The sequence below is a fragment of the Phocoena phocoena genome, chromosome 5 (genome assembly GCF_963924675.1).
Source record: "Phocoena phocoena chromosome 5, mPhoPho1.1, whole genome shotgun sequence".
NCBI lineage: Eukaryota > Metazoa > Chordata > Mammalia > Artiodactyla > Phocoenidae > Phocoena > Phocoena phocoena.
In genome coordinates, this window is record NC_089223.1 from 68231252 (window position 1) to 68257834 (window position 26583).

The window sequence follows — 26583 nt, forward strand, 5'->3', positions numbered from 1 at the left end:
TCTACCAAACATTTAAAGAATTAACACCAATGCTTCACTAAGCAGGCACATTTCCTGACTTATTCAGTGAGGCTACTATTTCCATGATAATAAACCAGAAAAAGACATCACAGGAAAACTGCAGACCAATATCCCTTTTGAATATAGATGCAAAAATTCTTAACCAGATACTAGCAAACTGAATCCAGCAACATGTAAAAAGATTTATACATCATGACCAAGTTGGGTATATCCCAGAAATATGAAGTTGAATCAACATCAATCATTCATTCATCAATCATTGATTCAAATCAATCACTGTTAATACTTTATCAATAGAATAAAGGACAGCTGATAGATGCAGAAAAACATTTGACAAAATCTGACATGCTTTCTTGAACACTCAACGATCTTGGGATAAAAGAGAACTTCCTCAACCTGATGAAGAGCATCTATGAAAACCCACAGTTAACATCATCACACTTAATGGTGCAAGATTTAAAGCTTTCCCCCTTAAGATCAGGAACAAGACTAGGATGTCTGTTCTGCCACTTCTATTCAATACTATATTAGAGGTGCTAGCTAGAGCAATTAGACTAGAAAATGAAGAAGTAAAACTATTTGTATTTTCAGATGACATGATCATGTATATAGAAAATCCTAAGGAATCTTCACAAAAGTTATTAGAGATATTAAATAAGTTCAGTAAGTTTATAGGAAACATGATGAATATACAAAAGTCAATTTTATTTCTATACACTAACAGTGAACAATCTGAAAATTGAACTAAGGAAACAGTTCCATTTGCAATAACATTAAGAAGAACAAACATTTTGTTTATTTAACAAATTTAATAAAAGAAATCCAAGACTTGTACACTGAGAGCTAGAAAACATTGTTGTAAGAAATTAAAGAAGACCAAAGACTGTAATACTGGCATTCAGATAGACATAAAGATCAAGGGAATAGAACTGACAGTCCAGAAATAAATCCATACACTTATGGTCAATTAATTTTTGACAAGACTGTCAGAATAATTAAATGGGGGAAAGGATGCTTTTCTCAACAAATGGTATTGGTACAACTGGATATTCACATGGAAAAAAATGAACTCAGACCCCTACCTCACAACATATATAAATAGTAACTCAAAATTGATCAGAGGCCTAAAAGTAAGAACTAAAACTATTAAACTCTTAGGAGAAAACATAGGTGTAAATCTTTGTGTCCTTGGATTAGGCATTGGTTGTTAGATATGACACCTAAAGCATAAGCAACAAGAGAAAAGATAAATAAATTGCACTTTATGAAAATTAAGTCAGAGGACATTATCAAGAAATTGTGCTTTAAGGACACTATCAAAAAATTGAAAAGATAACCCACAGAATGGTAGAAAATGTTTGTAAATCATATATCTTGTATATTATCCATAATATATAAAGAATTCTTAGACTGAGAGACCAAAAGACAATCCAATTTAAAAATGGTCAAAGGCTTAGAATAGATATTTCTCCAGAGAAGATCTACAAATGGCTAGTAAACATGTGAAAGGATGCTCAATATCATTAATTAGAAAAATGTAAATTAAAGCCACCAAGAGATACCATTTTACATCCACTAGGAAGGCTAAAATAAAAAAGACATATGATGTATTGGTGAAGATATGGAGAAGTTGGAACCATTATACATTGCTGTTGGGAATGTAAAGTGGTGTAGCTACTTTGGAAAACAGTTTGGTAGTTTCTCAGGAGACTAAACATAGAGTTACTGTATGACCCAGCAGTTTTACTCTTAGGACTATGCCCAAGAGAACTGAAAATATAGATTCATAAAAACTTGTACATGAATGTCCATAGCAACATTATTATTAATAGCCTAAAAAGTGAAAACAATTTTTTTATCAACTGATGAATGGATAAACAAAATGTGGTATAGCCATACAATGGAATATTATTCAGCTATAAAAATCCATGAATTACCGATACATTTACATATTACGTGGATGAACCTTGAAAACATTATTCTAAATGAAAGAAGCCAGACACAAAAGTCCACATGCTGTTTGATTCCATTTATATGAACTGTCCAGAGTAGGCAAATCCACAGAGACAGAAGGTAGAGTAGTGGTTGCAGGGGCTGAGGATAGGAGACTATGGGGAGTGACTTCTAATAGTTTCAGGGTTTCTCTTTGGGTTATGAAAATATTCTAGAATTAAGTAGTGGCGGTGGTTACACAACCTCATGAATATACTAAACTCCTCTGAATTGTACTCTTTAGAAGTATACATTTTATGGTATGTGAATTTCATCTCAGTTTTAAAAAGGAGAAAAACGTATATGAAGATCCTTCTAATTCTGATACGATTTTTCAGTGACATGTCTAACAAAATTATTATTGTAAAGGATATATTAAAAAATATTACTTGTCACATGAACTATCCAGTTAATATAATTTCATATTAGAGTACAGTGTTCCTGTTTTCTTGCCCTCTTGTTTTAAAAATAACATTACATTTAATAATAATTTTGGCCATGTGATAAAAGAATTCTGAACATGTGCATATAACACATATAATATGTGCTGTATCATTTAGGGTGCCTTTTGTTTCAAGTAACAAAAACCCTAAATAAAAAGCGACATTGTAACATTTATGCCTTGCACAGTTAGACTGGAGGTAGAACTGCTGCTTCATGGTTGGTTAATCTGGTTGATTCAGTGATTTATCGTCAAGAGCCTGGATTCTGTCTTTACATTTTATCCTCAGTGTGTCCTTTTTGCTCTCAGGCTACTTGCCCTTCTGATAAACTTCCCATCCAGTTAGTGAGGTTTCCAAAGGGAGAAATGGACACTGTTTAAGCCTTCAACCATCATTTTCTTCTTTATTTAAAGACTGAGGAAACCTTTCCCAGAAGCCCCATAGTAAAACTCTTTTCACATTTCACTGGCCAGAATAGGATCACAAGACAATTGCTAAACCAGTCCCTTTAAAGGGAAATGAAATATTTGTTTTGTTTCTTTAAATAGACTGTTTTTTTTAGGTGACTTTTTTAGGTTTGCAGGAAAATTTCACAGAAAATACAAAGAGTTCCCATATGGTCCTGCCACACACACGCAGTTTCCCTTAATATCTTATATTAGTGTGGAATTGTACTCTTTAAAAGTAAAAACTTTATGGTATGTGAATTTTATCTCAGTTTAAAAACCAAAAACATATGTATAAAGATCCTTCTAACTCTGATATAATGATTTTTCAGTGGCATGTATAACAAAATTATTATTATGAAGTATATGTTGAAAAATATTATTTGTCACATGAACTGTCCAGGTAATACAATTTCTTTCTTAGAGTAGAATTTTTTTACAGTTGAGGAACTGATATTGATACATTATTATTAACGAAAGTCTATAGTTTACCTTGGTAAAGGTTTACTTTTTCAGTTGTACGGTCCATGAGTTTTGATAAATGCATAATCTCATGTATCCACCATTACAGTACCATACAGAATAGTTTCACTGCCCTAAGAACCTCCTGTTCATCCCTCACCTCCCCAGCCCTCAAGCCTCTAGAAACTGTTGGTCTTTTTACTCTCTCTATAGTTCTGTCTTTTTCAAAATGTCCTATAGTTGGAATCCCACAGTATATAGCCTTTTTAGCATATTGCACTTGATAATATGCATTTAGGTTTCCTCCATGTCTTTTTACAGCTTGATAGCTCATTTCTTTTTATTGCTGAGTAATATTCTATTGTATGTATATACCACAGTTTGTTTATTCATTCACCTATTGAAGGGCAGTTTAGTTGTTTCCAAGTTTTAGCAGTTATGAAGAAAGCTGCTGTGAACGTTCATGTTCACAGAACATATGTCCATGTTATTGTGTGGACATATATTTTCAACTCATTTGGGTAAATATTTAGGAGTGCTATTGCTGGATCATACGGTAAGCCTATGTTTACCTATATAAGACACTGCCAGACTAACACGGTGGCTGTACCATTTTGCATTATCACCAGCAATGAATGAGAGTTCCTGTTTCTCTACATCTTTGCCAGCAACTGCTGTTGTCAGTGTTTTGGATTTTAGCCATTCTAATAGGTGTGCAGTGGTATCTCATTTTAATTGGCAGTTCTTTAATGGCATATGATGTTGAGCATCTTTTCATATGCTTATTTGCCATTTGTATATCCTCTTTGGTGAGGTGTCTGTTCTCTGCTCAAATCTTGCCCATTATTTAATTGGCTGTTTAATTTCTTATTATTGAGTTTTTAAGAGTTCTTTTATAGTTTGGATACAAGTTCTTTACCAGATACGTGTTTTCCAAATATTTTCTCCCAGTCTGTGGCTTGTGTTAATGAAAACCAGTTTTTATTTAAGTGTTTTTGGCAGAGCAGATGTTTTTGGTTTAATGAAATCCAACTTAACCATTTTTCTTTCATGGATTGTGTTGTATTTAAAAAGTCATCGCCAAACTCGAGGTCACCTAGATTTTCTCCTATGTTTTATAGTCTTGCATTTCACATTTAGGTCTGTGACCCATTTTGAATTAACTGCTGTGAAATGTATAAAGTCTATTTGTATTTTTTTCCATGTGGATGTTCCTTTGTTCCAGCACCAACCGTTTGTTGAAAAGACTACCCTTTCTCCATTTGATCGCCTTTCTCCTTTGTCAGAGATCAATCGGCTATGTTTGTGTGGGTCTATTTCTGGGCTCTCTGTTTTGTTCCATTGATCTATTTGTCTATTCTTTCACCAGTACTGTACTGTCTTGATCACTGTAGCTTTATAGTAAGGCCTGAAGTTGGGTAGTGTTAGTCCTCTGCCTTTGTTCTTCAGTACTGTGTTGGCTATCCTGGGTTTTTTGTCTTTCTATATAGACCTTAGAATCAGTTTGTTGATATCCACAAAATAACTTCCTGGGATTTTGATTGGAATTGTGTTCAATCTAGATGAAGTTGGGAAGACGTGACATTTTAACAGCATTGCACCTTTCTATAGATGAACATGAAATATCTCTCCATGTATTTAGATCTTTCATCAGTGTTTTGTAGTTTTCTTCATATAAATCTTGTATCTATTTTGTTAGATTTATATCTAAGTATTTCATTTTTGTGTGTGCTAGTATAAATGGTGGTGTGTTTTTAATTTCAAATTCCAGTCGTTCATTGCTGGTATATAGGAAAACAATTGGCTTTTGTATATTAACTTTGTATCCTGCAACCTATGTGCTTATTTTTTATTCTTAACAAAAAAACTAGTAGAGTTAGCATCTTTGCTTTAAAAATATTCTTTTGAAGACTGTATAATGTTTCATTTCATTTTATTTTTGTCTTTCAGGGAATGTCTTGGGAAGCATGAGGTGAGTTACAGGCACAAACTTTAAGTAAAGCTTGTAATCTATGTACCTCTTCTATATGATGGTTGTTAGAAATAACAAAGTCAATGTATTGTCTTTTTAGTGCTCTAAAGAGTACAAGAGTTTGTCTACTAATTTTAAAAATACACAGTGCTTTTATTTGAGAATTAGCCTATGTATATGCATTCACTGCAGAATCATTACATTGAATTTCCCTTTTAGGAATAGAATGTTTTGCTCCTTGGCATTCATTCTTTGGATTTTTTTGGATAGGTTACTTTGATTTTGATAATAACAATTATTAATGAAAATGTATTAGATGAAACTTGTTCTCAAATGATAACAGAGTCATTTTTGAAACATGCTTCCAATAGGTTGTGTGTGCATGTCTGTGTTGCTGATTTTCCTTTTTTTCTTAAATTTTAAGGTGAGCCCACTACCATGCCACACTGTAGGACCCTACTCTTGTAGGAGAGTTTGTGGACGAACCTTAGATTGTCAGAATCATACATGTATGAAAGAGTGCCACAAAGTAACTGAAATTGATTCCTGCACTGACAAAAACAAGGTAATGTCCTTGAGTTGAATGTGTACATGCTTACAGTATGCTTGAAACATTTTTTTCAGTAATTTTGCCATAAATATTTTCCATTTTGCTATAACTTCTCTTTCCTTTTTCTTGCCCTCATCCCTTCTCCTTCCTTGCCTTTCCTCAGACAACCAACTTTAACAACTTGGTGTATATCTCTCTGTATCTTTGTGCTAGTTCATAAGAATATGCCTTTTAATTTGGTACTGTTTACATGCTATACCTGGGTTAATACATAAGGTTTGATTTTATGATAAAAGTACAGAAATTGTGTCTCTTTTTAGATAGTAAGTAGCAGTATCACCTCTACTGCTATCCATTTATATCTCTAAGTTTAGTGTGGAGCATTTGCTGTCAGCTGTTTTTTAAACCGAATACATGGGGTAGATGTTCACAGTTTTAATAAATTCTCAATCTTTTGTTGGAAGTAAATACCATCACAGATACAGGATATGTATAAGTTATGTGAAATTTACTGAAAGCATTTTACAAGCATATGAGAAATCAACCATTCAAAGATGTCTAAAAATTGCCATTTCACAAGGAAAAACAAATGTAGCTAATCAAATTTTAATTAATACTAAATTTTATTTTTAAAATAATGTTTTTTCCTAGGTTTCCATTCTATAGGGAATCATAATAATATTAGCAAGTGTGCTTAATGAGGAATAAGCCAAAGATTTTAAGCTTAATTTTATTATTAAGTAACATTACATTTACAGGTGTTTAAATTATTATTATGAATTGTGTTATTGAAAATTTCACTTGCAATATTAGATATTTTGGTCTTTGATTTGGTAATTGTAATGCATGACAACATAAATGTCTATAGTATCATTCTTCCTCATGTGCAGATATATATGTAAATCGTATTGCTTATAATTTCTTCACTGAGTCATGCCTTGATCCTCAATAAAAATATTCTCATGATAAAATGAAAAAGATATTGGAATTATAAAATCAAACTAACATAATGATTCAAAACCACTTTAACTAGTTAGAGAATAGCTACTGTATGGCTTTCTTCCATTAGACTTCCAGAATATCAGATGAATCAGAAAAAACTCATTTTAAGAAGTGATATGACATGTTTGGGGAATTACCTTGGTTTATCCCAACATGGCTTCCTAGGCATCAGTGCCTGTGGTGAAATATGGGTTATAAGTTATGTGCAATTCTTCTCAATTTAGCTACAAATCCACCCTATCTCCCACTCAGGGAAGGCTACTGCAGTGTAAGTGAGTGGAAATTATATTATTTTGGGGGATAACTTTGCAATCATTCTAATTTATGTATTAAAGGTTAAATAATTCAGAAACTTTAAAAATTAATTCCTTACTGTAACATCTCAATTGAGACCCACTGGAGAAAGGCTCTTAATAGGTCTCTCTTGACCCAAGTGCCCTTGGAATTTTTAATGCAGTTTCTACCTTGAGGTATAGCACAGAGCCTATAACACAGCAGGTATTCAATAAGTGTTTATTGAATTAACTGAAATCAAAGCTCTTTTGCTTCTTACCTCTGTTCTAGTCTCTTTCCTTCCCTTGCCTTACCCTCAGATCTCAGTTCAGTCAATGCCATTCTTATGTGGGATGGCTCTGATTGATACCATTAACAGCAAATATAACCCTAATTCATTGGCTGTAGTGAGTGGGAATGTGGTTAACTGGGGAAAGGTGTGAAGGTGATGGCAATCGCAATGGTGTGTATTTCGCAAGCAAACATGGGCTGAAATACTTTTTGACTGATTGCAAGAAGAATGAGGATATTTTCTCTTTGAGGAAAGTCTGTCATCAAAAACAAATAAAAAAGAAAACATATGTATACGTACATAATCACACATGCATAGATATACACATGCATTTCTTCTATATTATGTATGCTACAGACCCTTGCCACACAGAGTGTTGTCTGCAGACCAGTGGCATTGGCATCACCTGGAATCTTGTTAAAAATGCAAAATCTCAGGCCCCGCCTCAGCATTTTAACAAGATTCCCAAGTGACTTTTTAAAAATTGGTTATGAAAGAGAGATAATTAATTTTCTTTTTTATATTAATTAATTAATTTTATTTTGGCTGCACTGGGTCTTTGTTGCTGTGCGCAGGCTTTCTCTAGTTGTGGCGAGCGGGGTCTACTCTTCGCTGTGGTGTGCAGGCTTCTCACTGTGGTGGCTTCTCTTGTTGTGGAGCATGGGCTGTAGGTGCACGGGCTTCAGTAGTTGTGGCGCACGGGTTTAGTTTCTCCGCGGCATGTGGGATCTTCCCGGACCAGGGCTTGAACCCACGTCCCCTGCATTGGCAGGCGGATTCTTAACCAGTGCGCAACCAGGGAAGCCTGTGTGTTGCTTTTTTAGTTAGGTGATGATCATGCTTCTTGGGTGGAAAATGTTTTTACTCTGTTTTTTTTTTTTCTGCCGCTGACTAAGAAGTAATTTATATTTTAATAGGGATGCTTCATGTAATCACAAGTCCATTTTAAAGGTGAGGTAGTTTGATCAAATGAGGTTTGTAGACATCAAAATCTTTGTGAATAATGGTCCTATTGATGATCTTGCTATTATTCATTTTGAATATTTTTAAAAGAGTGAAAGCATGGCACCATTTTATTAACTGTATTTCTAAGAGCTACAGAAGTACTTTCTTTTAATGGGATATATAAATTTTATAACTTTAACATATATAGAAATGTTAGACTTCTGTATTTAGATGACTTATTTCCTTGGTACTTATCAGGCTGGCCCAGAATGCCTTCAATGTGAAGAAGGGTGCTCTAAATCACGGCCGCCAGGTTGTCCTCATCCGTGTGTTTTGCCATGTCACCCTGGAGAGTGTCCTCCCTGTGTTCAGATGCTTAGAGTAAAATGTCACTGCAAGATCACAAGTCTTTATGTGGAATGTAGGTAAGTGGACTGAAGAAATATTCTTGTTTTACTAAAATCATTTTAACTGGTATATTTTCATAATTCAGAACCCTTTATAGAATACTTCAAGGAATATTTTTCAGTATGGTCCTTAGGGGCTGGTCCTTAGACCTAGATTTTCCAGTAGAGATCTGGAAGAAAGAAGTGTAGACTATTTCATCTTCTAGATACTTTACCTTGATTTCAACCAGGACAGTTCTGCTTTTTTCCACTTGGGGATTCTGTATAAGATTTTGTTAGAAAAAAAATTTGCTTTAAAAAAGTACAGGAGAAGCACTCCTATAGCAGATTTTTCAGATAACAGTGTCAGCCAGAGTTTTGTTGGATCAAAAGTTGACTTGCAGATAGTTACTTAGGCACAGTTTTTAAATCATAGATTTAAAAGGTAGCTTTTGTTTATTACAAATGTTGCTGTTGTAGCATTTATCATACTAGGATATGACCTCTATATTTTCCTTACTTAAAAATGAAATTTTTTCCTTGTGGATTATGCAGAGGGAGAAAAAAATTACATTTTTTTCTGTTTATCATGATCAAATATGTAATTAACCTAACTTGTTGAGCTCCATTTCACTTAAGTCTATAAAGTGGGTTTTTTGTAAGTATATTTTACTCAGAATTAAATTTTTTTATATACATAAATTTTTAAAATTTATTTATTCTTGGCTGCGTTGGGTCTTTGTTGCTGCGCATGGGTTTTCTCTAGTTGCAGCGAGTGGGGGCTGCTCTTCATTGCCGTGCATGGGCTTCTCACTGCAGTGGCTGCTCTTGTTGCGGAGCACAGTCTCTAGGAGCATAGGCTTCAGTAGTTGGCTTGTGGACTCTAGAGCACAGGCTCAGTAGTTGTGGTGCACAGGCTTAGTTGCTCCACAGCATGTGGGATCTTCCCGGACCAGGGCTTGAACCCGCGTCCCCTGCACTGGCAGGCAGATTCTTAACAACTGTGCCACCAGGGAAGCCCTTAGATTAAATTTGAGAATATGAGTTTATGTCTGATTTTTTGAGCATAAATACTTGCAGAAAAATGCCTGTTAATATTATCTTAAATTTGTTTTTGTCTCTTATACTCTGGACTCATGCTTTAAATTGGAAAGTCAAATTTTATTCTTTTTAAATATTAAAATTATTTTGTTGAAATTTTAAAAAATTATAATTTTTACTTTCATAAGTTTTGTAGGGAGAGTTAAGAGGACAATTTTGCTTTATTACTAGGTGAGGACTGATGAGAAGAGGTAGTTTTCTTTTCTTTTGTTTGTTTTGTTTTCTTTTGTTTGGCCGTGCCCCTCCGCATGAGGGATCTTTGTTGCCTGACCAAGAATTGAACCTGTGTCCCCTGCAGTGGAAGCACGGGAGTCTTAACCATTGGTACACAAGGGAAGTCCCAAGAAGTTGTTTTCTTTGGTCTTTCAGGATCCTAAATTTCCCTCTCTTGCTTCTTTTTCCCTTTGTCGTGTCATCTCCAAAGGGCACCTTCCCTTTTTACTGTCTTGTTCCGCAGAGTGTTGCCTTTCCAATATTGGCTCCTTGATTCTTGTGCAGTTTTTAAAGTCTCTTCTCTTTAGTTGGTGCTCTGATCCACCAAGACTTTTTCAGTATTTTTACATTTATGGTGGACTTTGTCTTTCTTGTGTGATGTTAGCTCAGTGCCCCTCTTCTCTTTTCTGCTCAGTTTTTCCAGAACTCTACCAAGCTCTCTGAAAAGACTTGCTATATGGGAGCTTGAGAAATAGCTCTGCTAGGAATTGGTGTTTATTTTTCTACTTACAGGTAATTTGAAGTTTGTAGAAATTTCTGTCTTCTGGCTTTGCTGAGGTCATAGGATTTGAGTGATTTTGTTTGTTATTAATGAACTGAATGATTTTGGGGGGAAATGTGTGGATATATTTGGACTGAGGTGGTTTCCATTACCATAGCTATCCAGAGTTGCTTCTTCTGTTTCTTGAATGCATGTTTAAAGTATATGTTTTTATATAGAATTCTTCAGTCTTAGTATTTGTCCCAATAATTTCATTTACTTTCAGTTCAGTGAATAATTTCATAAGTCATCTTTTCCTTTTGATCCTTTTTTGCTTCATGTAATTTCTTCTATAGAAATTAGATATAAAAGATGCAGGCCTTGAAAAGCTTATTCCTAATGATAGAGTAACAGGAACAAAGTGATATTAGCTCTTAAGAGGTAAGCACCTTACCTGTAAGAATGAAAATATACAACTTTAATAGAGCCAGAGTAAAAACTTTGTTATTATTACGTGCAACTTTGCCGGGAAAATTGCATGTGGTATCTTAGAGTACATTTATAGCCAATTTGAAACAAATACTTAAGATAATAGTTTTGACATTAGTGAGGCTAAACTTATGGTATATTTTGGCAATTATGTCTAGTGAAGGGAACAGGAAAAGAAAATAAAGGAAAGGAGAAGGGAGGTAATGGGGAAGAGTAAAGTGAGACACAGGTGATGGGGATTTTTAGAATGTCACTGTTTACTGACTCATGCAGTGTCTACTATTGAGCTGTTAGGAATTATTATTCATTGGTGTTTGTGACTTTTTCTGAATTACACACTGAAAACATATAAAAGCACAGATTGATCTAAAATGATCTGAATCAATTTCTAACATTAATAGATGGCTTAATCCAAAATCAACTGAAAAAAGTTTTTCTAATAAGCTTACTGCACTTCCCACTGAATAGCCTAAACTCCTCAATTTGAAGTAACATTTTTTTCCCTGTTCTTTAGAAGTAAATCTGAGTGAGCATTTTCTCTCGGTCAATTTTTTAATAAATTTATTTATTTATTTGTTTGTTTACTTATTTATTTATGGCTGAGTTGGGTCTTTGTTACTGCATGCGGGCTTTGTCTAGTTGTGGTGAGCGGGGGCTACTCTTCGTTGCGGTGGCTCCTCTTGATGCGGAGCACAGGCTCTAGGTGCGGGACCTTCAGTAGTTGTGGCACGTGGGCTCAGTAGTTGTAGCTCGCAAGCTCTAGAGCGCAGGCTCAGTAGTTGTGGCGCACAGGCTTAGTTGCTCTGCGGCATGTGGGATCTTCGTGGACCAGGGCTTGAACCCTTGTCCCCTGCATTGGCACGCAGATTCTTAACCACTGTGCCACCAGGGAAGCCCTCAGTCAATTTTTAAGTAACATATTGAACCATTAGTTTGAAATCTTTTATGTAGAAGCTTTACAAAGAATTATAATTATGAATAATGATTGATCTACAGGGAGAGATAACTAGCAGGAACTGTTAAAGAAAGGTCAGGTGTAGATATTTTGTGTGTGTTTTGTACTTCCTTTTTGCAGCAGTTGCCATTTTTGGCATTTGATTTGTTGGTGGAAGATACAGGGCTAGAAGGTTTGAATTATCAAAACAGTTAAGTAAATTGAGGATGTTACAGATGAGATACAATTAAAATATTTCTTTAAAAAATGAAGTAAATAAGTAAGATAATTTTATGGATATGTTTGAAATTGAGTTATTTTTTAGAAAAACCATACTATAAAATGGACTTTTGTTTGAATGTCATCAAAACTTCCTCTCATCTTTTTAGAAAAATAACCACAGCTGATGTAAATGAAAAGAACCTCCTTAGTTGTTGCAAAAATCAGTGTCCTAAAGAGGTAAGATTTAATAGAATCTTTTACGTTGTATTTCTTAGGCATTGTTTCTCTTTTATTGTTTGGTCATCCTATTCCAGGTCTTTTCTGGACCCCTAGAAATGCGGGTACAGAAAGGGAAATGTGATTGATGTCTGTAGAAACGTATGGTTAGGGTAGAAGCACATCTCTTTATGACATTTGGGGATATTAGGACCAGGAATGACTCTGAAGATTTTTTTAAGCAGTTTTAAAGATAGCTTATGTACTTTACACAATAAATATTGACCTAATGTTTACCCACCTTAAAATATAAGTAGATCAAGAACCGTGTGGCTCATGGGCAGTTGGACAGTAAATCCACAGCAGAAAAAAACAGATAATGTGCGTGTGTGTGTGTGTGTGTGTGTGTGTGTAAACATTAAAGCTCATTATTATCTTGAATTAATATAAAGCATTCATATATAAAGTTTTGCTTTTAGAGATTCTGGTGCTTGTATATGCGTTGTATTTAAACTAATTTATTGAAAGTGGTTCAGAGTAAAAAGGTAAAAACTCACTGGTTGGTGATTTAGCCCAGCAATGATTTGAGATACGAAAAGTAGTCTATCTCTGCTTGGCCAACTTAACAGTTAGGCTGTACCTTTTTTGCTGTTGTCGGGGGTAGGGAAGTGATGGCTATTTCATTTGGGTGGACATTTATAAAGGAAATCTTTTGACTTATAGATGTACTAATAGCACCTCTTTTATTTTAATTATTTGTCTTTATATACTTATCTAAGTATTTCTCATCCTATTTAGAATCGGAAGAGATGACAATGAAGTCTTAAATACAGTATTGTCTCTTTGATTAAATAAAAAGAGAAATCAATTCATGATATGCCTTTTTGTTTACAGTATTTCCTTTTAACTAAAACTTTGGACACTTTTTATGGATTACGGTTTTTAACAACTTGGAAATTGCACCTGTGATTTTTAAAAGTTATGTAAGATTACAAAAAGGGAGACATTTCAAGCAATAAATGATTATTTTAATAATCCTGTCTTTGTTATATGAGTGAAACTAGAGGCATGGGATATTTCAAGTTTAATTTTCTGAATTCTTCAAATTCTAAGTTTTCCCTTGTTAAAATAAATTTTCTTCTGTCCAGATTAAAATTCCAGGTAATAAGTAGTTGAGAATGTTTTATTTTTAACCTGACACAGTAACTTGGTATGAGGTTGCAGTTAGAAATAAAATTGAATTCAGGGGTTGCTAATTTGCAATTTAGCATTGCCTTGGCCATGATTCATTTGTGATCCTGTTACGCCATTTGGTGGGACTGGAGATGAGTGGGCAGTATTTATTTAAAAAATTTTTTCTCATGCTCATCATTTTTGGGATCTAGGCCATTCTGGAGCCCCTGGTATTGCTAGTGTCTCCTTGGACTTTCTTGAAAAATGTATTCTTAGGTTGGGAACAATCCAAATGGCTGTTATGGTTTAGAACAGTCTAGGGGTGGACAGGTGAGTATTACTGTGGTTAATAGAGCTCATTCTAGTTTTTGTTCTCTTGACATTGATAAGACTACAGCAGTGTTTTTCAAACTCTAGTGTGCATGAGAATCACTTCAAGGGCTTGTTAAAAAGCTTAATGGGCCCCACCCCAGGGTTTCTGATTTTGTGGGCCTGGAGTGGAGGCCCAGGAATTTGCATTTCTAATATGCTGTTATATAAGGGTGATACTATTGGTCTGGCACCACACTTTGAGAACCAGTAGGCTATGGTATCAACTCATACTCTGGATCAGCCAAGAACTTTGTCTTTTTGAATCTGCCATAGATATCTTAGACTCGGAGTTACGGTATGGGATTATGACAAATTCTGATCCATTGATAAATTCCTGTTTGCTTTCTCCTCCCCTTTCCATACTGTAGATTTCTTGTGGGCAGGAACTGTGTCATGTTTGTCTTTATATCCAGTCTCTGGTTCCCTGGTTGTACATATTAGGTAGTTGGTAAATGTATATTGAGTGTGAGTGTAAGTGTGAACTGTGGGAATGGCATAGGCATGTCCTTCCAGCTCCACCACTTCTTTGATATACACTCTATGTGTCTCTTTGACTGTTCAATTAGGTTTGAATTAAACTAAAAGGAAATGTAAAGATATTAAGAACTGCACCTTTATTTAAATTGTGCCCCACATATACAATTCTACTTTTAAAAATTATTTCTGAATTTGGTTTTATCACTCCTATGCAAGCTTTTCTATTTTTTACTTGGGCAAATTGTTTAATGTCTCTGTATCTCAGATTGCTCATGTGTAAAATGGGGGCAGTAGTAACACTCACTTTAGAGTGCTGAATATTAAGTGAGTTAATAACATGTAAAGGTCTTAGTGTATGGTAAGTGCTATAGATCTGCTGGCTGTGGTGATTATGGTTTGGGTATTTATCCACAAATAATATTGATTTTCAAGCTTTCCTTAATTATTTTTAAAGAGCGCTTTTTAAATTTTTAAATTATTGGGATTAAAATGAAACATTTTGAACTAGACCGTGTTGCTTATTGGTAAGCCATTTGGTATGACTTAACCAAAGCACTAGCAGAATGATACTAAGGGCTGAGTAGAGTAGAAGAAAACCATCTCACTGTGAGTGGAAGGGGTAGGATATCTCATCTTTAAATGAATATCAAGGTTGAATGTTTTAGAAAAACCTCTGTTTTTTGTTGTGAAATCTATAATGAAGATACAGTCACTATATATTATACATTCTAATCAACTTTCTTTGGTACTACTTTTCTGCTCTTTCAGAATATAACCTGGCTTTTGAGATAATACATACTTGCACATCTAACAGGGAAATGGTCATGTGATTTGATTTTTTAAAATAATGAAATTATTACATACTCAACAGTACATAATACATATATGTACAGTTTAACAAATGGTTAAAAAGTGAACACCATGTAACTCCACCTACGTCAAAAAATTTAGCATTGCTGCATCTCAGAAGTCTACCAAAGTTTCTTTCTTAGTGTAGTTCCCACCCTCTATTCTATGTTACCACCATTTGCCTTTTATAATAATTATTTCCTTGCTTTAATTTATAATTTTTACTGTAAATTAAAGTTTTTACTGTGGGTATATCTGGAAGCAATATTGATTGCATAATTTTATATTTAAAGTTCAAAAGTATGAACTTTTGTGACTTGCTTTGTTTGCTCTACATTGTGCTTGTCATTTTTATTACGTGTGGCTGTAGTCCATTTACTCCATTGTGAATCTACTGTAGTTTATTTATTTTACTGTAGGTAGATAGGTAGAGTTATACTGCTATGAATGTTCATGTTTGTACATTCTGGTATTATGTGTATAGATTTCTCTTTGTAGTGCACCTGGTTGGCCATAGGGAATGTGTAATTTCAACTTAAAGTCATACTGAGTTCCAAAATAATTATATGTAACCAGTAAATTTTCCAATTTACCGTCAGGATTTTATAGCTCCTTTTGTTTCATATCCTTACCAATACTTGGTATTGTCAAAATTTAAAAATGTTTGCCAGTCTTATGGCATCTCATGATTTTAGTTTACATTTCCATGATTACTCATGAGTTTGAATACCTTTTCAGGACTAATGGCATTACTTTGCCTTTACAAGGGAAGGTGGATGTGTCACAGTGCTCCACGTATAGAACCAGGGACCCAAGTTAGCAGGGCAGCTCTGCTCTCTTTGAGTCATGGGCCCCACTGTTGCTCTAGATATCCTCATTTCCAGCACATTGGGAGGGAAGAACATGGATGTGTGCTCTTGAGAAGCTTTAAGGCGCAAAAGCACTTACGCTTACATTCCGTTGGCCAGAAATTAGTCACGTGGCTCTAGCCTCAAGAGTGATGTAAGATGTGCTGTTAGAGTGGAACCAGGGAGAATATTGAGCATTTCTGGGAATTAAGGTAATTTATATCCAAAAGAAAAAAGTTGAAAAATCAGCCAATTATCCAGGATTTATTGACCCTATTGGAATGGACTTTTTCTTAAAATAGTTGCTGGGGAAAGGGGAGGTAGAGTATGACTAAAATATAAATATATAATTGTTTTATTTTGGTTTTATTTTAGCTTCCTTGTGGTCATAGATGCAAAGAAATGTGCCATCCTGGTGAATGTCCCTTTAATTGCAACCAAAAGGTGAAACTTAGATGTCCTTGTAAAAGAATTAAAAAGGTATATATTTTAAGTTATTGAAAATTCTTTTCTGTGTACATTTTTGTTGGTTTTGTTGTTTTGTGGGGGTTTTTTTGGCAGGGAGGGGGAGTCTGTATTTTGGTAGTTCTTTGACTTTATTTTTTTGACTTAATTTTAAGGTCTTATTTCTTAGAATCTTTTTATTATTGGCATATCTATTTCTGCAAATGTTTATTTTAAAAATCAGCTTTGTTTGACAATTTAGTTTTCTGCAGTTTAATAGTAAAAGAGGATTATTTTATATTGGAACTGAGTTCAGTGCCCTTTTTTGGATAGAATCAGTGTGTTCTAGATTTGAGGTCTTTGCACAAGATGCACAATGTGAGTAATAAGTAAGTTTCATGATTTAAGAAATGGTCTGGAATTAACCTTTGTTGCTCTTATTTATGACATTTTTTTACCGTCAGTATTATGTTGTGAACGTGTTGCCTTAAAAAGACCTCACATACATGTAGCCTTATAAAATTATACAATAACATTCAAATTTGGAGAGAGTTAATTTTAAGATAAAATACTGGTAATGAAGGCGTAAAAGGGCAAAAGCTAATGATTGGAAAGCTCAGTGGAAGCAAACTACATACCATTTAGCAAAACTTAGGATTGAAGAATCTCACTGAACTCTTAAAGGTCAGTTCTTTTCCTTCACTTTCATGTTGACACTGTTGACTCCTTTGAAGATTTCTTCTTTCTTGACTTCTGATTTTCTCTTTCTCAGTTATAGTTGTAAGGTCTTTTTTTGCCTTCATATTCTTATGGTTGTTCCCTAAAGCTACTCTCCTTTCTGTTTCAGTTCACTCATTTATTCATCCATTCAGCAAATATTTATTGAAAATGTATAGCTTTTATTGAGGACCTTTACTTTTCATTTACTTTTATAGCTCCTACTATATAATTTCGTGGATTCAGGTAACTTCTGAATTTAAATTTATAGGCCTGAGCTTTTCTGGAGTTGGATCCCTAAGTGTTAGATATTTAAATGGACCACCTTTATATGAAAATCAGTACTCAGTCAAATCACTTTTAGTCTGAAATGTTTCTCAAGTTTTCTCTGAAATCTCATCTTACTGTCCGAGTGCAGTTTGCCACCCATTAGAACTCTAGCAGCAGATTATGCTTGGACTTTGAAAACAGCTTCATAACAGATTTCCTTGCCTCTAATTGTAATACTTCCAATCTAAGTTCGTCGTGGTTCTTCATCACTTGGGAAAAAATATGCACTTTACAAGGAAGGTGTACGTATGTAGAGACTTGGCATAAAGGGGGATCTATGATATTACCTTTGCCTTCCTGTCCAGTCTCATCCCCTGGCAGTCATCTCTGTGAATCCATTACTTAAGTGCCCTAACACATCTGCTATGTCCCCTTTAATCTGTGGCCATATATTTGTTTTTTTCCTTTACTGCTCTGCTTTCTAGAATCCTGTTAATACTCAGGGCAACCATTTCCTTGTTTAGGAAGGTTTTTATTCCTCTGCCTCCTTTGGGAAGACTTAGGTGCTCCTTCCTCTTGGCTTTCTTTGTACTTTGTGCTAGGTTCATGACTAAGCGCTTTGTGATTCCAGGGACATGTGTAACCTTGTTTCCTCATCTGTAAAATAGTTTATACATAGGCTTATTGAAAGGAATGAAAGAGATAATGCTTATATAGCATTTAGCACAGTGACTGCTATATTTAATAGTAGCAGCTATTATTAGTTCAGCATTTACCATATTAATTTTTTCCTTGTTGTATCCCCTGTCCCTAATACAGTGCTTTTCATGTAACAGGTACTCTATAAGTACCTTTTGAATGAGAAAAGATATGATGATCCTTCTTCCAGGCTGATAGACTTCATGTCCACAAACATGCAGTATTTATTTGTGTCTCTAATGTTTGTCCATATTATTTTTCCTTTGCCTGGCCTGTCCTTGGATAACAAGACTGTGTTTATCACCAACCTCAGCCAAAATTCTGTGCTATAAAGTGCTTCATTAAAGTATATGTACTTTGCTCAGGATTTGGTGATCTCATTTCCTAACCCTGGTAGATATGAACTAAAAAACTAGTGTCTGAGGGTGTGGTGGGAAAGGAGCAACTGGTACAAATAGGTACACTTAGAGCAAAAGTGACATCTGGCAGCAAAAAATATGGAACGAATAAAAGGCAGATAAAAGATCTCCAAAAGCAAAGTCTAAGACTGTTTAAAATAAGGACCACTTATTTTATTACAGAATAGTACACAAATTGATCGTAGTATTGATGTCACCTCATCAATAAAAGAGTAGATTTGTTTTTTATTATTCCATTAAGGAGACAGTGAAGTACAGATATAAGCTTTAGAATGATTTTCATCTAAACATTTTTTAAAAAGATAAAATGGTTGAGAGAAAATTTTTTAGCTCTCCAGAAAACTGTAGAACTGCACTGAGTGGGTAGCCACCAGCCACATATGGCTATTTAAATTAGAATTTTAATGAATCAGCATTAAATAATATATGACATTCAGTTCCTCGATTTCAGTAGCCATGCTTTGAGTGCTCAGGCACCATGTGTGGTAAGTGCTACCGTTGTGAGTAGTGCACGTTTAGAACATTTCCATCATTTCAGAAAGCTGTGTTGGATGGCACTACTCTAGTACCTCCCTGGAAGCTTTAGAAGAATAACAAGAAAAGATAAAGAAAAATGAAGAATAAAAATGAAATTGAAGCTAAGTTGGTAGTGGTGTTTAATAAATGATTATTAAATGGATGGTTTTAATTTTATGGTATTCACTTTTTTTGCAGTTAAGAGATAGAGAATAATCACTGTTTGAACTAAGACATTTAATGCATGCAACCATGTCATTATTAAATATTAACACGACTTAAATAGTATGCGTAATCCTAAGCTGCTAGAGGAATTCGGCTTTTTTATGGCATACAGTTACAACTTCGAGGGAAAACCTTTTAAAATCAAATTTTTAAAAACTTTATTTGTAGGAATTGCAGTGCAACAAAGTACGTGAAAATCAGATTTCCATAGAATGTGACATAACATGCAAGGAAATGAAGCGGAAAGCATCTGAGGTAATGTCAGGTTAAATGTCATTTTTAATGTGTTAGCAGCCTTTCCCTACTTATTTTGTGCATTAATTTATGTGCTTATTATGAACAACTCGAAATCTCATCCTTTTATGTTTTTGTGATAAAAGCCTAGTTTGTTAGCCTATTCTGAACCCTCAGGTGTGCTTTTTATGGTCTGGTGTGTACTAGATTTTTCCATCCTCTGTACCAGTTAGTGTATGTGCTCTGGAACATAGTTATTCATCTTAATGTTAGTGTAAGCCTCCTGAAAATTATGTTAAAATAACACAAAAATAAGCTTTTGGGATTCTTTGCTGTTTGGGTTACTTCTAGCATCACTGTTTCTGTCCATCAACCCAATCAAGGAGTAGGCTCTTGGTTTTGTTTGAAGCTAAGGATTCCCTTCCAGAGAGGGCATTTTAGGAAAATGGTCAATTTCAACTCTAGGCAAAGAGTGGTATTCAATAATTTATTATAGAGTCTTAGTATGGTAACTTAAGAGAAAAAATCCAGTTTTAAAGTATTTCAGTTTACAGTGTTGTAACTCTTTGAACTGTGATCTAATATCTCTTATAGTTGTTAAGCTGAAATGTTTATATAAGGTATAACAACCTACCTCCCCTTACCCCCTATCTGTTAGATAGTACCTTGGTAACACTTCTCGGTATATAACATTTACGTTTCTTTAAATAATTTTCAATTTAAAGCTCCCAGAAGTTGTTATGGGTTAGTGGAGCCTGGGAGGAAAGATGTTAAAATTCTATGTAAAATTTGATGATTACAATGTTAATTTACTTTTAAATGTCCATAAACAGATAAAAGAAGCAGAAGCCAAAGCTGCTCTTGAAGAGGAAAAACGAAGACAACAGGTAACTGAACAAAAAATACCCAAACTTCTGTCTCTTTGCATCATCGTTAGTTTTTATGCAAATACAAGATATGTGGAAACATACAGATTAGAATCTGGTGAGCTCAGTTCTGGACTGAAAATACAGTTCCTGTAAAACAAAAATTAGCCATTCACTTACTTCAGTCCAGGTATACTGAACCTCTGAAGAAGCACGGGACCTTGTATGTTCACAGATATTTTGTGTATTCCCAATTTACTTGCTTGCCAGTTTCGTCCATTCTCAAGAGATAACTCCTCTTTTGGTTGAGGGGTGAGGGTCAGGGCATGGCAGCATCCATTTTAAGTCATCCTCTGCAGTGCATGTCTTCGCTCACCTAAAATTATTTGAGTTCTGTTTTACTGAGTTATAGGTTATCTGTGACAAATAAGTGCTGTTTACTAACCAATACATTTGTTTTAATAATACATCCCCTTATTTACCGATTAGATTCTTGAATGCAGGATTTTTATCTGTTCTTTATTACCTAGATAACAAGTACATTCCTGATATCCCCTGTTTGCTCAAATACTGTATTTATTGATCATACACTCCAAAGAGTGTCTTAACTTTGTAATAGTGACATGTAATTTTTTGTCAGTTTGTATTTTGAGTTGCTTTATACTTATCAAGCAGTATATATTGTATGCAAACTGTTGCCTTTATGAATGAAGAAATTGAAATTTGCATGACTTGAGAGAGGGCATTAAAAACAACTCATGTAGCAAGGGTGGGATAAAATGACCTCTGGTGTTTTATGGTTCTATAAAGTTGGTTTGCCTAATACCAAAAAATAAGTTATCAGAGCTAATACAGTAAAACATGGATCGACTAAAATCCTGGGAGATTAAATTATTAAGAATAGTTTAGGGTGTCCCTTCCTCCCCTTTTCATAAACAGTTGTGGATAGAAATCTTAAACATATTCTCTATTTACTCACCTTTTAAACAGAGTGTATAGAAAATAATTTAAACCAAGCTTGATGACTGTGAGTCATCATTAAAGCATTAGTTATTTTACTGTGTCAGTAGTTCTCAAGTTTGACTGCTTTTAGTATATTTTGACCTTGTGCTGTATATCAACAACTACTTGAGAATATTCTGACATTTTGGTTCTTTGAAGAATGCCACTTTATATTAAGTATATGTTAAGTCTTCTTCCAGTGTGGTTTATGAGCAAAGTCATGGATATGTTAACTGAAATTTCTATTTCCTTTTAAATACACATTTACAGAATCTTGCATGAATATTACATATATATTTTAGTTAATAAGTATCCGGTTTTAGTTAATAACAATGCACTATAGTGTATCGTGTTATATTATCATTCATTAAAGTTTAATAAGTAAGTTCTTAACAGTAGACTGAAAATCTATACTTTATAATGAGTGTCATCTAGTTATCCTTTTTTTTCTTTTTTTTTTTTTTTTGCGGTACGCGGGCCTCTCACTGTCGTGGCCTCTCCCGTTGTGGAGCACAGGCTCTGGACGCGCAGGCTCAGCGGCCACGGCCCACGGGCCCAGCCGCTCTGCGGCACGTGGGATCCTCTCAGACCGGGTCACGAACCCGCGTCCCCTGCATTGGCAGGCGGACTCTCAACCACTGCGCCACTAGGGAAGCCCGAGTTATCCTTTTTTAGAACGAGTTTTTTCTATAGTTCTACTTTCTAAAAGAGTCATTTTGATTTAAAGCATGAAGCATTTTTCCCCTGAAGAATTTTTACTCTGTGTTTTGAAATGTATTTGACAGAGAGGAATCAATTTCCGGCAGCTTTTTTCTCTTCACTCACTTGAATTTCTTTCATACAAGCCAGTAATGTTTATTATACCAGCATTGTATAAAACTAGAATTATAGGTATCTTTATTCTAATGGGTCATCTGTTAGCACTTACTAGAAGCTGTATATTATAGAGCCCCATTAATTATAGGTTAATGGTGTTGATGTATAAAACTAATGTCTATATTTTAAATCAGATGTTTCTGTATTTAGTATCAAAGACAGGCCTTCAATCTGAAACAATCTCTTTCACTACTCCCTAGTTCCCTTTCTGCTTACCTAAGTTCTGAATTTGTTGAATACAATCAGTAGTGGAGAGATGTTGTTTTAAAAAATCAGATCAATATGTTTATTATATACCATTACTATTAAAACATTTCCCAAATTTATTTTTATCTAAGTGGAAAATTTTAAATCAATGTGTGTATTGAATTTAATAAAAATGATACTGTTTTGATTTAGGCCGAACTGGAGGCTTTTGAAAACAGACTGAAGGGTCGTCGGAAGAAGAACAGGAAGAGAGATGAAGTGGCAGTTGAGCTAACGCTGTGGCAAAAATATAAATATTATCTCTTTCCAGTGTGTGCAGTTGTGGTTTTAGTGTTTGCATGGTACATAGCCCATGGTGTGGATTAAAAAATGTTTGATCTCTTAATATACCTCAGATTAGATTTCGATAAGTTGTTAAATTTGGAATATTAGAAAGTGAATGTTGTAGAACATAATATATATTCACATTCATCTCTCTATTCCAGCGGTTGTTAGAAGGACAGAATGTTAATCTTTATCTTAATTAGCATACTAGAAGTGGCAATAGTAAAAGCATGACTGAAATTGTAAAATATTTCATAAGGCATAGCCAGTGGCAGGGTAACATGTTAGTTGTTCATTGTGCTTCCTTCTATTAACATAACTGTTTCATTTACTATTTAGAGCCATCTTTTTTTTCTTTGGGCAAAATTAAGATGAAACTGAGCCGTATGTGTAGTAAGAGGAATATTTCACAATGTTTTGGTTACTTACTAAAAGGTACTTTTCCTGGTCATGTAACTTTGTACTTTTTAAAATATATATATCCTCTAAAAGACCTCATAAATTATAACATGAAGCTATATAATTAGACTTCAGAAATTGGTTTATTAGTGAGGAATTTTTATCAGTTATTGAAGTAAAATTTTAGGTAGTATGTCACTCAGAGGAAAATATAATTGTTTTCAAAAAATGCCAGGCTAGATTCCTCACATGTGGCTATGTCTTATATAAGAAGCTTTTAACTGAAGTTGACATGTTTTGTAAAACTTGTATGTGTTTTTTTAAAGTAATAATACAAAGTAATAATAAAAGAAAAGTTAATATTTATGAGCAATATATGCTGAGCACAGGCTTACGAGCTTTATGTACTTTATTCTCATTTCTTCTTACCACAATCATATAAGTAGATTTTTTTTCAGCTGGAAATAATAAGTTCTTATGAAAACAAGCTGATAGAGAAATATCAGTAAGCCAAGTCTGTTTGAATTGTAAGTCATTTTAAATGGTTTTGCTATTTAATTTTTGTATAATTAATGTTTTCATTAAAATTTTTCATACCAAATTTTTAATCTAGAATATTTACTATTTAAAATATTCAGGAACCTATAATTTTATCAAGGTATAAAACTCTAATGCTTGATGTAAAACATAGTAATTGATAGGTACTAAAAAGTGGTAAAAGTACAAAGAAGGATTTTAAAATTTTGCTTTCTTTAACTCAGTTTCTTTAATGTTATGTTCCTTAATCAAGTATTAGCTGGTATCTAAAGTGGAAGGGCAGTCATTCCTTTCTTTATGGTATTTTTGTTTTAATTTTAGATTTCTTTTTTACCTTTCCCAATGTTAGCGTTACTGGGTTGGTGTTTCAGAAGCTCTAAACTAGAGCTGTTAACACTCAAGTCATTACCTTACTGTACTCTAAAATGAATGTTAGATGTCCATGTGGTAAGCTCTTTTCATGTATTTCAAAATCTTGGCCTAATAAACAAACCTGAAGCCTAGTTCATGCCTCTTTGTTGGGCTTGTGTTCTTGCTAAGTTTTCTTTCTGATTTGTGTGGAAGAATCTAGTGAGCGGAAGAGGGAGATTGAGTGAATAATAAATGAAGCAGTTTGCTGTTTCTCATTTGCTTGGCTAGTAGCTCAGAGCTTAATTAATTAACCCAAAGTTGCCCAACTATTCATTCATTTATTCAATCAACATACGCCTTTACTGCGTGCCAGGAACCTTCTAGGTACTGGAGATAATGGTGATCCTCTCAGGGACCTGTTAAGGAGTGGAAGAGAGTGGGCAGGAAATAGATACACAATAAAATGGACGTGATTTCATGTATGATAAGTGATGTTAAAAAATGAGAGAAATGTTACAGAAAGTGATGAAAGAGGGGGCTGAAAAGGCACTGGCTAGTTTAGATTGGGAAAGTCTCTCTGAGATGGGGACATTTGAAGATCTGAGGGAAAAGTCTGTGAGGGAGAGAAATCAGCGAGTACGAAGTCACTAAGTTGGGAGATGCTTGGCAGAGCTGAGGAACAGACAGAAGGGCTGGTGTGGCTGGAGCTGAGTGAGTGACGGGGAGAGAGCGCCCAGGGCCAGTTCACAGTGTGCTTGATATACCATGCTGTGGAATGGGGGTTTATTTCTAGCTGCAGTGGGCAGCACTGGAAGGTTTTAAGTGGGGAATAGTTGTTGGCCATCGTTCTTTTAAGATAACTGTCTTCTGGCTGCTGTGTGGAGAGAAGACTCTAAGGAATCAAAGGTAAAAGCAGGGAGGGAGATGAGCGGGAGGCAGCCCAGGGTGGAGGTGCTGGTGGTGCTTCGACTCAGTGATTCGGGCCTGTAGTTCCCTCGGTTCCCCACTGCCCTGAAGGAGTGGCCTGAGGACGCTGCGGAAACTGCTGCACAATGAGTGGAGTGGGGAGGAAATAAATAATTTCTTTAAGGTCAAAATGAAATGAAATTTTGTTTAAATACTTAACATTAATTTGTTCTGAGGGAAATAAAGCGGTACATGTTGACCTTTTTGCTTCAGTCTAAGCCAATTAGAGAAGGAATGGAAGAGTTACCAAATAGCCACTCACAATGACATAGACAAAAATGTGAATGTGATGGCCTTATTTTCCTATTTACTGTGTATCATAAAAGTTTATTAGCTTACTGTTTGAAATTTGTGGAATATTTATATTGAAATCTTTTAGTATTTTTCAGTTTAAACACTTTTAGGGATTGACCAACACCTAAGTGCTTGTATTTCAATTAATTTCATTATTCAAGTCTAAATTAAAATCAAATAATTTCAAATAAATTGGTGTAATCTTTGCTGAAATTGCCAAAGGAACTTTACTGAAGCAAAACATTAAAAATGTTTGCTTTTTGCAAAGAAGTCTGATGCTTGAACTTCACGGCTATGAATGTTAAAATTTTTAAAAAGAGATAAGTATTTGTGTTAGTGTTTATAGATGACCTATAAAAAATTTGGGCTCTTTGTGTTATTTCAGATGACCCAGGGGACTCCTCCGGCGGCTAGGTTTGTCCATCCCTGGGTACTGGGAAGTGAGACAGAAGTCTGAGCTCTGGAGCTAGAGCTGATGTAAGGTAGCTGTATCTCTTTGGTCTGTGGAAGCTGCCTCTTTATTCAGTGACAGTGATTAGACTACTGTCTAAGCCTTAGACCTTAGGGTCTACCTCTGAGGTTAGCCAGCTTCATAGAAGGAGGGAAAAGCAGAGTACTGGTTACTATGTCCTAGAAGAGATGACAATTTGGCAGGAGTGAGTGGAGCTGGGAACCCCTCTGCTTTCCAGAAACTCTTACGGGTGTCCTTTCTGGGAAACCCTTTTCATGTGTTTCAGAATCTTGGTCTGTTGAGCAAGTTTAGGCCTGTTGTTTGCTGATCTGCTCTTCTTGCTAAGTTTTATTTGCAGTTAACGCAAGGGCATGTATTTCAGTGGTGCTGTGAAGAGTTACCCATATACAGCCTAAAATTCCACAATCCAGATTCATTCGGGTTAAAACGCCTCTAGGGAGACATTCCCTAATTACCACCCTCATCTGGTGTTCTCTATCTTCATACAATATTTTTTCCTCATAGCGCTACATAGGACCTATCACTGTATTCTATATTTGTTTATTGTCTGTCTCCTTCACTAGAAGGAAAGCTCCGTGAGGGCGGTGCAGTTTTGTTTACTGCTGT

General features: G+C 34.8%; 1 protein-coding gene across 1 annotated transcript in view; it reads left to right on the forward strand.

Moving 5' to 3' along the window:
• Positions 1-23730, forward strand: part of NFXL1 (nuclear transcription factor, X-box binding like 1) — a 52637-nt gene extending 28907 nt beyond the window's left edge. Inside the window, exons 16-23 of the mRNA XM_065877687.1 lie at positions 5315-5336; positions 5761-5901; positions 8657-8823; positions 12392-12461; positions 16535-16639; positions 19618-19704; positions 20517-20570; positions 22827-23730. Coding sequence (XP_065733759.1) covers positions 5315-5336; positions 5761-5901; positions 8657-8823; positions 12392-12461; positions 16535-16639; positions 19618-19704; positions 20517-20570; positions 22827-23000 — 820 coding nt within the window. The 3' untranslated portion in view covers positions 23001-23730. The remainder of the gene's footprint in view (positions 1-5314; positions 5337-5760; positions 5902-8656; positions 8824-12391; positions 12462-16534; positions 16640-19617; positions 19705-20516; positions 20571-22826) is intronic.
• Positions 23731-26583: the final 2853 nt, after the last annotated feature.